We start from the raw sequence: 14,562 nt of genomic DNA, 5'->3' as shown, positions 1-14,562 counted from the left end.
TCCCCTAGATTTATTTTTCCTGCTGTAGCAGTGGGAGGGGGACAAATTCAAGACAAATCTCCAATAATTAGTCATGTGGAAAATTTTAACAAATTTGTAAATTTTCCATATACAAAATCTAATTATTGGGGGGTGGTCATATAATCCAGTTTACTTTATATTTGAGTAAATATGGTAACCATGGAATCTTGTGCTCAAAAGCACTTTTCTTTTGAGTTGATTGAAGCCATCCAAAGAGTGACTGGACTTCTCCCACACATGCTGTTTTGTGCCAGAGGTCCACCTCACTGCAGGCATCTGCAGAGCTCACAGTGACTTAATTTCACATTAAGAGCATTTATGTTTGGCCTACTTGTCTGGCTTATGGGGCACTGTCCTGACTCTGGGGCCACAGAGTTGCAAGTTCAAGCCTTGGTGTGTGCTTGGGACCCTGCATCCAGGATTTTGGAGGCTGGATGAACATCTTGCCAGAGTCGTTTGACTCCAGTACTCTTTCCTGCCATGGTAAGGGGTCGGACTTGATAATCTGCTCAGGTCTCTTCCGACCCTACCAACTATGAACTATGTGCTTATAAACATCAGTTTTGGAAGGGAGGGCCAGTGGACACAAAATCTGATCCACCTGCCATTTACAACTGTACACGTCAACCCGAAACAGTATAACCCTAACCCAGAAACAGTGAAAACTGGTATGGGTAGCCCTCAAAACTGCATATTAATGATATGCAGATGAAGAATACAACAAGTTATCATTAAAGAACATCATTGTAGGCAAACATGCAGAAATAGGGTTAGATAAAGAAAAATGTCTGTATAACTTTATATTTTGTGTTATGAATTTTGTATCCACAGAATCCATTGAAGTCAGTGAGGCTGTACTTACACGGGGGTGGGGAATCCATGAATATGGAGCTTGCTTGAGGGATCTAAATTTGAAACTGCAATAGAGCACACACTGCTGTTTTCAAGTTTTAAAATATTTTATGGTGAGCATAGGCAGTCCCTTTAAAAACTGGCCATTTGCATTATGCATATTGGAGAGCAGGGAGCTGTTCCATGGAATATTTGAAGCTAATTTCCTGATACAGGTTCTTTTTCTTAAAAAGAAAAACAAATGGGGCCCACCTTTATCTCTCCAGGCAAGATCAAAAGCAGTTTAAACAGGCTTTTAAGCTCTTTTGCTTAAAATATTCCCTGTTGTTCAGTTGTTTTAACTGAAGGGGTCAATTTAGAAAGGGGTCATGATGCTGTATTCAATATACATATAAGACCAGGAGCATACATGCAATAGCATCTCCCTCATAGAATAAAATTAGTACAATTTTAAGGGTAAAGGTATAATGCAACATGGGTTATAGGCAATGACTGGTGAAGAATTGTAAAGCAATGGGAAATGTTTTGTTTTTTGAAATAAGTCAAATTTGGGATTTAAAAATGTCTAATATTTAAAACAGTCTACATTTACTTTTATAAGTGAAAAAGTCTGAATAAAATTCTTGTTTTGTTCCCTAGAACCAAGTGGGTGACTTGAAAGAAATGTGTGAGCTGCTTAAAAAAGAGAAAGCAGAAGCTGAGCGTAAATTAGGCAATGTTAGAGGGGTAAGTAATGCACATGTGTTTCAAAATGTTGTATTGAAATTGAAATTCATGGGATTACTAATCATAATTACAACTGAGATGCTTATAATTGATCAAAAGAAAATTAGAAAAAATAACTTTGACACTTAGTTATCTCTCATTTTATGTCCTTGTCAAATTGTCAGTGGAATTATTGCCATGAGTAAAGTTGCTTACACACTTGAATCTTTGTGGGACCAGACCTTAATTTGCCACCTGGATTAACAACTTACTGCTACAATCTCTGTACCAGAATGAGACTGTAGCCCTGAGTATATAAATATGATACTTAAAAATAAATTAATAAAACTCACTGTACAGCAAAACAAATGGGATTAGGATTTAAAAACTAGAATAGAACTTTGTCTTAAAATGTTAGATAATTGTACCTATTACTAGTGAAGAAAATTCTTTTGTTAATATACAAGAAGACTGCAAAAGAAACAGTCTTTATTTTAACCACAAGTACTCTTAACCTACTTTACTGATTTGACACAATTCTAAATTTGTTTTAACCTTTATGGAAATACTGTAATGGGTATGAAACATACTCTTAATTCATTTCTCTAAAGATTCCTCCATTGTCCTTGTGTTGTAACTGTCATACATGTGGTTCTATAAGATGCAAGTACTTTTAAGAGCCATACTTGTGTATCTTACACTATGCATAGGGTGAATTATGCTACCCTCACTCCCCACAGCTGGTGCTTTGTAGGTTTCCAAAGAGTGAGAATAGCAAGTAGTGCTATTGGGAGCATCTATATGATTCCCTTTATTCTTTTAGCCCAAGCAGTACATCCCCACCAAGTAACTTTCCTCTGACTGCTACCTCCCAGTTTGCCTGCTTGCTTGCCTGCCGGTGAGCACTTCCTGTAGCAGCAATATTCCACCTAGGCAGCCCAATTATTAAACTGGTCCGCGACATCTGCAGAATATTCTTGGCAAGTAAAAAGCCAGCCTCTTCCTCCTTTCCAAGACCATATTAGACTATGGGAGCTTCACCCTGAACCTTCCATTTTTTTTAATGGTCTTCAGCAATTTATAGGGATTCCCAGGAAAAAGAAATGCTTCTGGCCGATCGGTCAAACTCAAAAACAGCATCTCTGTAATTGCATTACTGAAAAATAGTCCCTGGAAGAAAGTGTTGAGGGGGGCAGGGTTACGTGTATATGTGACGAAGAGGGCGTGGAAGGCATGCTGAGTTAGTTTCTTATTTAATATGGAAAGAAAGTGAAAACCAATCATTAAGAAACCAGGCAAACTTGCCAAAAGTATGAAATGAGCTAAGCAGATGAAAAATAAATGGTTTTCAGATTAACAAAGGAGAAATTAAGCTAATATTGTACCTGGCCACCTTTAACTCCCCCATCCAAAATAGGTACTTGCTTACAGTTTACGTGGCTGGGAGCAAACCTGACACAAGTCCCAAAGCTGGGCGCAAACTCATGCCTTTGGAGCCTAGTGCAATACCTTAACCCCTGTGCTACAGTGCCCTTGCAACAATAATAATGTTTCCCTCATACAGAAGTATTTTTTCTTTCTTGAGGTTTGCTTCTGTCTTGATTTAAATCTTAGACATGCCAAAATCTTACTACTTGGGTTTATTTTCTTGTTGCTTCATTATGTGCTCACACCATGTGGCAACCATAGTTTGTGAGTGAAATGTAATTTCTTTCGCTAAAACTAATTAAAAGGCCAATCCTGTCACTTCTTAAGCAAGGGGGCATATGTGCTGCTAGGGGTGCAGCACAGCTATAATCCCAAACTTTGTAACCATATTTTGCTTGCAGTACAACAAAACAGGAAAAAAAATAGCCAAAAAACTAAGGGATAGTATCTTGAGATATTTATAGATTTAAAGTTATTTCATTATGCTTTTTTCTCCCTTCTGAATAGTCTGGAAGAAGTGGAAAGACGGTACCAGAATTAGAGAAAACTATTGGTTTGATGAAAAAAGTGGTGGAGAGAGTCCAAAAAGAAAATGAAGATCTGAAAAAGGCCCCAGGAGTAGTCTCTAATGAGAAACTAGTTAGCTTAGAACATGAAAATGAGAGGCTAAAGGTATCGAGTTATCTTTTTAATTACTATTTTATATAGCATTCTCTATGTAAATTAAAACAAAACTGAACAATAGCATTATGTTCACTAAAACATGGCAAATTTCAAGTGTGTGTGTGTGTGTGTGTGTGTGTGTGTGTGTGTGTGTGTGTGTGTGAAATATAAAATGAAGTCTAATGATCATATTCGGCACCAAAAATGAATTCAGTTGTTAAACCACATATGTGAAATTCGTAATAGACAGAAGAAAATCTTTGCATGTGCTCTACATACTGGCACTGTATAAAACACTCAGACCTGCAGACAAAATGTTTAAAACTTTATTCTACCAGCAGTGTCAGTTTATATGAATAACTACTATAGTAGAATGTTCAGTAGGGTAAAAATAGTTGTGACCTACAGATAAGTGTCCTGTCTTCCCCTCTGCCCCCCCCCCCCCCCCCCCCCCCCCCCCAAGAAAAATGTTGTGACATAAAATCTGAGTATGTCTTAAGTACTTTAGGGGTTGAATGTGCTAGATAATTCCAATTATAATGTAATTTCCACATGACCACTTGAAAGAGTCTTCCAAGTTGTATTAAATGCATTTTGTGTAATATTATAGTCTGAAATAGAAAAACTGAAACTTCATCTGGGAGGCCAGCTGAGCGTGCGTTATGAATCCAAGACCAAAGGCATGGAAAAAATCGTTGCTGAAAATGAGAGACTACGTAAAGATTTGAAAAAAGTATGACTGTAGGAGAGCATCCAGCCATTTGAATGATTTTTTGGTTATTTTTAGAATCTTCTTTTGCAATATGGTTGATAACAGAGATCTTGAGTTTGCACTCTCACTTCTCTGTAGATGTTCAAATACTATTTTGATGGATCCTCTAAGCCTGGTTATGCTAGTTTCGCAGTCTAGTTAGATCCCACAGGCTGAGAAGAATTCAACAACGTCATTACTTGAATGGAAAGCTTTAAAAAATACCAGATGCTTCTTCAAATACTGTTAATGATCTAGTACAGGAGTTAGCAACCTCCAGCATGCCTGCTAGAGCATGACACGTGAAGCCATTTTGCTTGGCATGCCACAGCCAGCTCCAGGCTCTGAGCAGGCCCCTGCTGCCAGCCACAGAGCCTAGGCTGCTCACAGCAAGTAGTGGGGAGGCTTCAAGCCCTGCCGCGAGCAGCCCAGGCTCTGTGGCAGGCAGCAGGGGCCTGCCCAGAGCCCAGGTTGCTTGCAGTAGGCAGCCACAAGGCTGTAATCATCTGCGCCGGGGTTTGGAGTCCCATCCCAGCTTGTTGCCAGCAATGACTGTATGCACGCCTCGAGGAGCATGATGCGGTAGGGGCTAGGACTGCATTGTCGCAACAAGGAGTGGGTCCCTTGCAGCTCCACTCCCATCTGCCCCTGGCATGCCAACAGCTTCCAAATTGAGGTTGCGGGGTTTTTTGACACAGCCCATAAATGTTGCCAACCCCTGATCTAGCATCTGCCTTTTCCCTCAGATTAGCAGAAAGTGAAGTTAGTAACAATTGGAGATAGTGCTTCCTCACTTTTAGTTGACACAATAGCCTATTAATTTTACATGTTGCATGTCTGATACTTTTTAAAAAGGGAATGTAAATCCATTTGGCCACGGTGTACATAATTTTGTCTCTGTCTTTGGACAATAGGAGGCTGATACTGCAGAGAAGCTACGGATAGCAAAGAATAATGTAGAAATAATAAATGAAAAGTTGACTGTGCAGCTGGAGGAGACTGTTAAGAAGTTAAATTCTGCTGAAAGCAGAGGCCCACTACTTGAAGGAGCTGACAGCAAAAGATGGAAATCGATTGTTGTAACAAGGTAGGAACTAAATGTAAAAAAAAGCAAAGTAATTTTTGAGTTTGCCTTTAAATGTTTTTAAATGATTTATTCTTTTTTTCATAATTCTTATTCTTCCTTTTAAAGCCAGTTTTCTCAACGTAGTCTTAAACTCTACAAAATATTCTGTCATATGTTCATTATACAGAAGTGTAGCCTTCACAAAGATTTACTCAGCTCCATTGGTCTTTGAGGCTGTGGAGACTTTCTTTATTCATTCTAAGCAACAGCAGAATGCTGAATTGCTGTGTTGAAAGCTACCTTTGAGATTTTGCTGTTCAAAATTGTGCAGTAAGTATGTTCCTCAATGTCTTACTATGGCAACTTCCAAAACAGGGAACTTAAGTAACCCAGAGCATTCAAAGGTCAGTAATCTGAATTTCCCAGACTTTGCCATATAAATAGGTGTATAGTGGTGGTAAATGGGGAGAGGTATAAAAAAGGACCGTGTGAGAAAAAAAAATCCAAACATTTGGCTGAAAAGAGGAAAGAGCTTATTTGCTAAATCAGGAATATGATGATGGATGAACCCCTGTATCAGACAGATTTTAGAGAGTAGGCATAAAGAATGGAAGCATCCGTATGTTATTCCCAAACTAATATATTTAATAATAAACAGGTGAGTTGGATCTGAAGCTAGTCAATTCTTCCACATTCCATGGAATAATGTGGATAGGAAAGAGGTATCATAGCCTTAAACCTTAAATCATCAAACTTCCTTTGTACATGAAAGTTAATTTGTCTAGGAAAAACACATGGTCAAAGAATGCTATTATCTGATCTTAAGGAGATGTTATTTTTTGTTAACAGTAGTGCATTATATTAACTGCTCAAAAACACTGTTCATGTTATATCCATTATTATAATTGTCTCATTTTGGCTGTTTTCATTCTCTGATCTATTTGACACTACCATAATATTTGATAAGAGAATTATTCGCATTATAGAACTTGATTTCATGTAAACTGTGATGTACTTATTCAGCTCCTGTTTTATAAGTTAGAGCAAACACTCTTTCTGGGAGTTTTATTGATCTCACTTGGTGTACACGTACCCCATGCACACATCAGAACATTTTGGAAATGGGATCCAGCATGTGCCTTATATATCCTGCTTCTCCCAGGAGAATAAAGGGCAAGTGACCCCAAATTCACCTGAGTTCCTTGCTACACATGATAGTGAGAAAGAACTGGGAAATACTGCATGATGGTTGATTTAAAAATTACCAGATCACAAAACCATGCAATGTGGCTGTATCTTTGAATGATGTTTTTCACTGTTCAAAAAGACATCAACTATCTTTCACCTAAGGGAGAGTTATATCCCACATAGTGTGCACTTAATACACCCCCCTTTTTTTACAAAATGCATCCAGATATCCTAACACACACGCATGCTGCTATTCCCTTTTCAAGCCAGTCTGCTACTGCTCTATGCATAAGAGACAGAACCCAATGCCAGATAAGGGTTACACAGTTCTCATTACTCCAGTTTGGTTGCATGAGGTATTGTTCTTGGATCTTCCACACTTGTCACATCAGGCATTCATCACACTATCAATCCTCTAAGTTATTTCACAGAACCCTGGGCAGATGGGCAACTCTGGTGCATGCCCCTTCTCACCCCTACTCCCAAACTCTCTGTGCTGAGCAATGGTGGGAGAGGTGGCTGCAGAAGTCTGTGGGCCACCAGTTAGACAGCCATGTTTTAAACCTTTGCCTTTTCGGATAAGTTTGTTTGGACTGTAACTAAAATATTGTGTTTCTATTCCATGAACACATGGTTAAACTTCTAGTAGAAGTACCATCTTTGTTTTTCAAAAGGTTGTCTGAATAACAGGTTTGCAGGGTGGGAAAGGATATTTTTCTGGAGTAGGGACTTGACTAGTATTGGTAGAATGCTCCTTAATTTCTTCCTTCTTTTCAGGATGTATGAAACCAAGATGAAGGAACTGGAAACAGATATTGCCAAAAAAAATCAAAACATTATTGAACTGAAACAGCTACTGCAAGAGGCAACAGAACATGAACACAGCACTGAAAAAAACATACAAGACTTAAAAGAACAAGTGAGTAAAACTTGAGTAAAACTGCGAAAGAAAATTGCTTAAATTTTACTCACTTCTCCTCATTGTCTATTTTAATCTGATTCTGTTTTCTCTCTCTCCTGATGCCCTTCTGTAAGTTTGTCATTGTTATGGTACCTTCACTGTGTATTTCCATACTTCCAACTGTTTGGATTTAAGCTTCAAATTAACCAGGACTTTCTCTGTGTGTAGATTATCACAACATGTGCGTAACATAGTTTATCCTAAATCATTGGTTGTTGTTCTCATTTTTTAAACTACTACTTTTAAACTGCTTTTTGGCAAAATGATCAGTAGTTTTTCTTCAGTTCTCTGCTTCGGTAGATTTGTCATTGTAGTATTGTTCGTAAGTGCTGAGGTATAGATACTGATTTGTTCAGTGTACATTAGCTTCCTTCTTAACCCATTCAGCTGAGTTTGAGTTTGAGCATACCACAGACACTTTTTTGCTTCAAAAGCAGACCTTTTTTGCTTCAAGAGGGTGATGATTCCAAGGGTGGGTCTCTTACAACATGGGTGTCAGTCTCACTCCATGTTTTAGGCTGAATCCAAACCATAAGGCTCGTCATGGGCCATAGGCAGCCCAGGATAGGGGGCAGCTGTAGTGGCAGCAGAGGGGCCAATGGGATCAGCAGGATGGGCAACGTTTGGCAGTGGCTGGGACAGGAGAGAAGGGGTCACCAGCAATGGCAGCTGTGGAAGTGGTGGAGCCAGTGGCAGTGAAAGAAGCCACTGCAGAGCAGGCAGAGCTGTATCAGCACAGCCTTTGCTTACTGTCCTACTGCCAATGGTCATACCCTCCAGCGCAAAGGTGCCCCTGATCCTGTGGCTGGCCCCAGCCCCTGATAGCCATAACCCTGAATTCCAGCAGGCTGTATGTTTGACACCCTTACCCTACAGAATATAGGGGACAGTTTGATATTGTGTCACTATTTAATACTCTGTTCTGTGAATGTACAAGCCAGAGGGTGCATCTACATGTGCATTTTACTGCAGAGTTGCTAATTAGCTCTGCAGTAAAGCGTCACTGTCTACATGTGTGCCAGTATTAGGACACAGTAAATTAACCCTGTCATAAAGATAGTACTGTCAGGTACAGTACTATCTTACAATGGAGTCGTTTACTGCTCTGCAACACACGCAAATGGTGACCGAGACAGCAGCACTTTGAGCCAGGGTGGAGCAACCCTGGGCTGGAAGCAGACTCGGAGGCTCTGCCACACAGCTCTGCAGTTTCAGCACATTAGTGCCCCAGCCAACCTTTCCACCACCTAATGATGCTGAGTGGAGCCCAGGGCTGACCCCCCCCCCCCCCCCCCCCCCCCCGAGCCTACTGCCAGCCTGAGGCTGCTACACCCCAACTCAAAATGCTGCTGTTGCAGGCACACATGTAGATGCTGTGCCCAGAAGCAACGTACTCCAGAGTTTATCAAGTTGCATTAACTGTATGTGTAGATGCACCCAGAGGTGCTTCCAAGCCTATTTTTTGCAGATCTTACTGATTTCTTGTTTTTCAGTCTTTCAATCAAATATATTCAAATGTTAAAAGTTTGACCAAACTTTTAACCCAACTTGGCAGAATTCTTTTAACTATCACACAGTAATTAACCTCAAGACTCAACTTTTATGATTAATATCTGGGGTTTTTTCCTTTATTTTTAATGTTTGCATGATATTATCCAGAAATATGTAGGCAGTCAAAAGACAACACAATAAACAGAATACTGAATTATTTTGAAACATTTTAAAATTTAAGTGCTCTGTGCTTTGCTCATGTTAAATAAGGCAAGCTATTCATTTACTGTTTTGGCCATACCTGCATTGTACTTAATTCATCTCAATTCTTGCTTGTAGCAGGCCCACTATAACTTCATAGTTTCATAGTTGGTAGGGTCAGAAGGGACCTGAGCAGATCATCAAGTCTGACCCTTGCAAACTTACCTTGTTTGTTTTCTCTCTCTCTTCCTCTCTTTAATATAGCCAAATGATTTTTTGCCGTTTCCTTTGCAAGGTCTAAGCCAGCTTGACTTGCATGATTTCATACTTTCTGACCTCCAACACACAGGTTTCTTTGCTAATTTGTTCCTTTTCCTATTCTTTGTGGGCTGTGTTTACTCCAGGTCTCTCTCTTGAATTACTCTTCTGCTTGGGTCTGGAACCCTACATTACAAATATTTTACCCTTGTTTACGACGTAGCTTCCAAATACATGTTCATCTTTGAATTAAATAAAGTCCAAGCCACCTTCATTTTTAAGTCCTGGAAATATTAAGCCCCATTGATTTCACTAGCTAGCACCGTTAATTTTTTAAGAAATGTGAAAATTTTTATAATTGAAAACCTTAATCACGGACCTATTTTTAGACTTCCATTTAATTTCAATTAAAATTAACTTGTGATTATTTGATCTAAGTTATTTTTTAAGACTAGCTCTTCTGAAAGATTACTCACCAAAACTAGTCTAAAATAGCATCATTCCCTGGCTGCTTGGAGCAGAACTCTCATGCCTCTCACTTTCAGGAGTATCTGAAGCCTGCCATTATTAGTACCATTTGTTCCAACTCTGTACATGGGAAGATACCATCCTGTAATGAGACAGTTCCTAGTAGTTTGTATTTATGTAATTTCTTTGATGAATGTCCTATTTCTTTAATAATTTGTTGTCCATGTCAGTGCCACCTCATGATTGCTTTCTTTCTGCATTTGATGGTACTAACAAATCCCACAAGAATTTTAAGCAATTTGAGCCTGACCTATTCCCTGTACCCAGAATCCCCCAGAGAGAACAGAATAAAGGCGAGGAAAGGTAATTTCTCAGCCATAGATTATGGGTCTGCTCCTACAAACTTTATTTACTCCTATGAATAAGTAATACTTACTTCTATAAGGATTGCAAAACCAGGCCCTATGATTTATTGCTTAAAAGGTATATGTTAATTATAATCACCTTTAAACAACATAAAAATAGAACAGGTAAAATTCATAATGATTTTTTTTTTTACTTGGATCAAGCCATTTGGTTTTAAGAAGTGAAAGTTTACAAAGAAACGTAGGTAGGGAGACGTGCAGATAGATTTCTAGTGAAACTTTTGAAAGTAGAGGGCTAATAGCCATAATTCATGTAAACACTCTTCTAAATCCTGCTACATCTTTGAGCCAGATTTAGTTATCTAGACTCTTCTGTACATATAGTTTTTCTTTATGTAAAGCTCATAGACTAGTCACAGTAATTTGGTAGATAATTCTATAGAAGCTTAGATATTACCAATATCCAGAGAGATCAAGTACATGTTTTGTTCTTTTTTTTCTTGAATATGTTTATGGTGTAGGTTTTCTGTCCAATAAAAAGTTCTTTGTCTCTTTCTCCAAGATTAATATGGTAAACATTTTCTCATTATGCTGCCTTGCTGTACACTTTTCCCTTTCTTGTATTTGATGCATGGGATGATCAAAACGACTTTGAGTTTGCAAGTAGTTTTTATAGATATTGTCATATGAGGTGTCTCCTAATTTGCATGCATGGGTTTGTTTTTTTTACCCAAGATTGAGCTTCTCAAACATTTTCCTGAAGATGCTAAAACAGAGCAAGGCCTTAACAGAGAGCTTCAGCTTCTCAGGTGAGTACCATAAGAAAACACACCCTTTTCCAGAATATACAGAAATGAGAATTTAAATATTATTTTTACAGTAATAATGACATTTCTAGATACTCTTCACAGAATTTGATGTTGTCTTACAGGTTAACAAACAATCGGCTGGAAAAGGAAAAAGCAGAACTAGCTCATCAAATGGAAACGTACAAGCATCAGAGAGGTATAAATGCAAGTGGAGGCTCTGCAAATGGTAATCAATTTCAGTACCTGAAAAAGACTTTTCTTCACTCTGTGCCTGAGGCTGTCCTCACTCTTGACTTGCCCTGCCATGCTACAGATTCCAGTTAACTGCAGTTACTGAAGAGACACATTAGCAGAGTCTTGGTACAAATATCTGAGCTCTTCTGACCACATCGCAGATCCTATCTGCTGGAGGCTCACTAGATTGTTGTGAAGAAGATTGGTTGTTGAAATGCATGGGCTTTAATCTTCAGTTTGAACAGAATCCAGGGTATAGTCCCTGTCCTGGAGTACAGCTTTGTCTAGCTTTGCCTCATTAGACCTGGAATTCATTCCAACTACAATAAAAGCTTTGTTATCCAGCATGAGTAGGGTAAGGGGGGTACCATTTATCTAAAAATTCCGGTTATCTGAGCCCGCCCTGCCCCACACAGATCCCTTTCCCTTCCCCCTGCCCCTTCCCCTGCAGACTTTCCTGTCTGGGAGGGGTGCATGCATGCATGCACGCACTTCAGACCCCACCAAACTTTTTTTCTCTCTCCACGTACGCGGATATCAACTGGAAGGGCTCCTGGCAACTCCTCTATTGGCATCATCACTAATGTAAATAACAGAAATACTTGATGCACATACTGGATAGACTCAGCAAAGATTCCTGTTGCTAAAGTGAGGATTTGTTTCAGGGGATATTAGAAATTCCGGTTAATAGAGTATTCCGGTTAGTAAAATGCCGGTTAACACAGCTTTTACTGTATATGGTTCTCTGCTCTTATTTCTATTCTTTAGACTCCCCACATAACTCACCACCCTCCCACCTCAAATAAAGCCAGGAGCATTCTGATTTGCAGTTTAACTTTGATTGCACCCAACTGTAACACGTACCTAAAAACAGGCGCACACTTTCTGTCCATCATTTCTCTTTACTTGAAGGAAAATATAGTGCAAATCTTTTTTTAATTAAAACCAAACATCCTGCATACAGTACCACTAACTTCTGGCTCACTCTTCTGGGCATCCCTTGCTTAGGATCTTGTGGTAGTTCTTTTCATTTTCTACCACTGAAAACAGCTGAGTGCTCCCTATTGCAAGGCTTCTCCTCTTTCCGTTTCCCCATTCTAATAATTACTGCAGCCTTTGCTCCAAACGCTTGCCATAGGCCTCTTCAGTTGCCTGTTAAGTTTTAGTATCTTATTTTTGTCTGGGATGAAGAGTCTTGTCACACTGAAAGGTTTATGTGATGCAACAACTTTATAGTGAGAACGGTGTGATAATTTAATAATATTAACCAGAATTTTAAGTTGAACACATTCCCCAATTTGCCAAACCACAGTAAAAGTGGATAACTGCCCCACAACCTTTGTAACGCTAATTTTGCATGGCTTCAGTTCTACACACATTAAATCAGTATGTCAAACACCATGCTTTAAATTTATCCACTAATAACCTCACAACAATGAATAGGGGTCGTGGACACAAATTAAGCTGGAACATTATTCAAAGAGAAGTGATAGAAGAGGAGTACCATCGATTACAGCATTTAAAAGTTGACCAAAAATAATATATGCAAGCAGATGTAACAGATCTCTTCTTTTCCTAATATTCTAGGATATTGTCACAGGTTGGTTGGATGAATCTCACCTGAGTTCCACCCCCTGCCTTACCCAAGTTTAATCAGCTGCAGCCAATTGTCAGATTGCAGTAGAAAGGAGACTTAAGGGGGCTTTAGAAAGGAATGTTGTTTCCTGTGATTGGGTAACAGGCGAGAAGATTGCTATGGAAGTTAGACAGGAGTTGAGAGCCTACATTGTAAAGTGCCATACTTGGTGGGTAGCCTGGGACAAGCAAATATCTTTTTATATTTCTTCGGAACTGTTTTTCATTACCATGCCAAGTTAAGAGAAGCTAAGAGTCTATTGCCTGTCAAGAGCCTTCTTTGAAGGGAAAGTAGCTCAGCAGTATAAAACCTGATATAGTCTCAGATACACTGATGTAGCACAGATTGTACCACTGAAGGCTACACTGGATAAATGCACATTAACAGAATAGTTTTATTTCTACTGAAATGGTAACTGTGAAATGACAATGGGCATAGGATTCTGATCACGTTAATGGTATAACCCAACTTACAGTGCCTTAACTTAGTAACCTAAATTCTTATTTTTGTAGAACAAGATGAGTTTTTGGATAGAGGTAGAACTGACAAGCTAATGACAGATATGGTTGACCTTCAGACACATCTGAAAGCATCAGAACTAGAAAAGCAGCAACTTAAGGTGAGTGTTGCATGTCTGCCATTCGGTTCACTTATGACCATACAAAGTTAGGTATAGGTTGAAGGTAGAATCCTTCTTAAGTTTCAGTTATTATGTCTCAAAATATTACTTTGAAACTCTCTAGAAATCTCTGAAGAGACTCTTGTGAATTTGTGCCTGTAGTGTAAGAGAGGGAGTTTGGCATTGTCCAGTATGCTGAGCAGCTGAACTGTTCTACCATCAAGTTGCTCACACTTGCTTCTTTCCTGGATAATTTGGTAGCCAGTAACTGCCATTCTTTGGCTCCTTCCTTTCTCCCCATATGACACAGATTTAATATAGCCAAAGATTTCTCCATCCTGTATGTTAGATTTACATACCTTCCAAATGACTAGGCCAGGGGTGGGCAAAGTATGGCCCGTGGACTGCATGTGGCCCACCAGCAGGCACCTACCAATTAAGTGTATCCAGCCCTGCCTGCGGCTACCCCTGATGTGCTCTTCCTGGGGCTGAGTCCCACCCAGGGCAGAGCATGCTGTGCTCCCAGCCTCCTTTGCCAGCAGGCACAGCTTCTGAGCAGGACTCTTGCTGCTGCTACTGCCCAGGGACCTGCTGGGCTCCCCCAGCCTCCAGAAGCTCCTCATCCAGTCCCTGCTGTAGCGCTCAGAACAGCAGGTAGGAAGGGGAAGCTGCAGCGCTGAGGGGAGCAGGGTGGGCTCTGCCTACAGCTCACTCTGGTCCTGCTTGTGCCAGGCAGGGGAGTGTGTGCTGAGGGAGGGGTGGGGGTGTGTGAAGGAGCTCAGCTGCTCACAAAGCCCTGACCGGCAGGCAAGGACAGACAGGAGGGGGGGAGCAGAAGCAGGAGCC

General features: G+C 39.9%; 1 protein-coding gene across 9 annotated transcripts in view; it reads left to right on the top strand.

The window, feature by feature from the left end:
* CEP290 (centrosomal protein 290) overlaps positions 1-14,562 on the top strand; it is a 99,756-nt gene that overhangs the window by 83,202 nt on the left and 1,992 nt on the right. For 7 of the 9 annotated variants that reach the window (XM_059726144.1, XM_059726141.1, XM_059726142.1 and 4 more), the window contains 8 exons: positions 1,513-1,599; positions 3,514-3,678; positions 4,280-4,402; positions 5,335-5,507; positions 7,452-7,593; positions 11,154-11,227; positions 11,350-11,453; positions 13,610-13,716. In XM_059726144.1, coding sequence (XP_059582127.1) covers positions 1,513-1,599; positions 3,514-3,678; positions 4,280-4,402; positions 5,335-5,507; positions 7,452-7,593; positions 11,154-11,227; positions 11,350-11,453; positions 13,610-13,716 — 975 coding nt within the window. The remainder of the gene's footprint in view (positions 1-1,512; positions 1,600-3,513; positions 3,679-4,279; positions 4,403-5,334; positions 5,508-7,451; positions 7,594-11,153; positions 11,228-11,349; positions 11,454-13,609; positions 13,717-14,562) is intronic. The other 2 variants (XM_059726145.1, XM_059726147.1) reach the window with 2 other exon arrangements.

Source organism: Alligator mississippiensis, chromosome 4, assembly GCF_030867095.1.
Source record: "Alligator mississippiensis isolate rAllMis1 chromosome 4, rAllMis1, whole genome shotgun sequence".
NCBI lineage: Eukaryota > Metazoa > Chordata > Crocodylia > Alligatoridae > Alligator > Alligator mississippiensis.
This window is presented reverse-complemented; position numbering and strand designations above follow the sequence as displayed.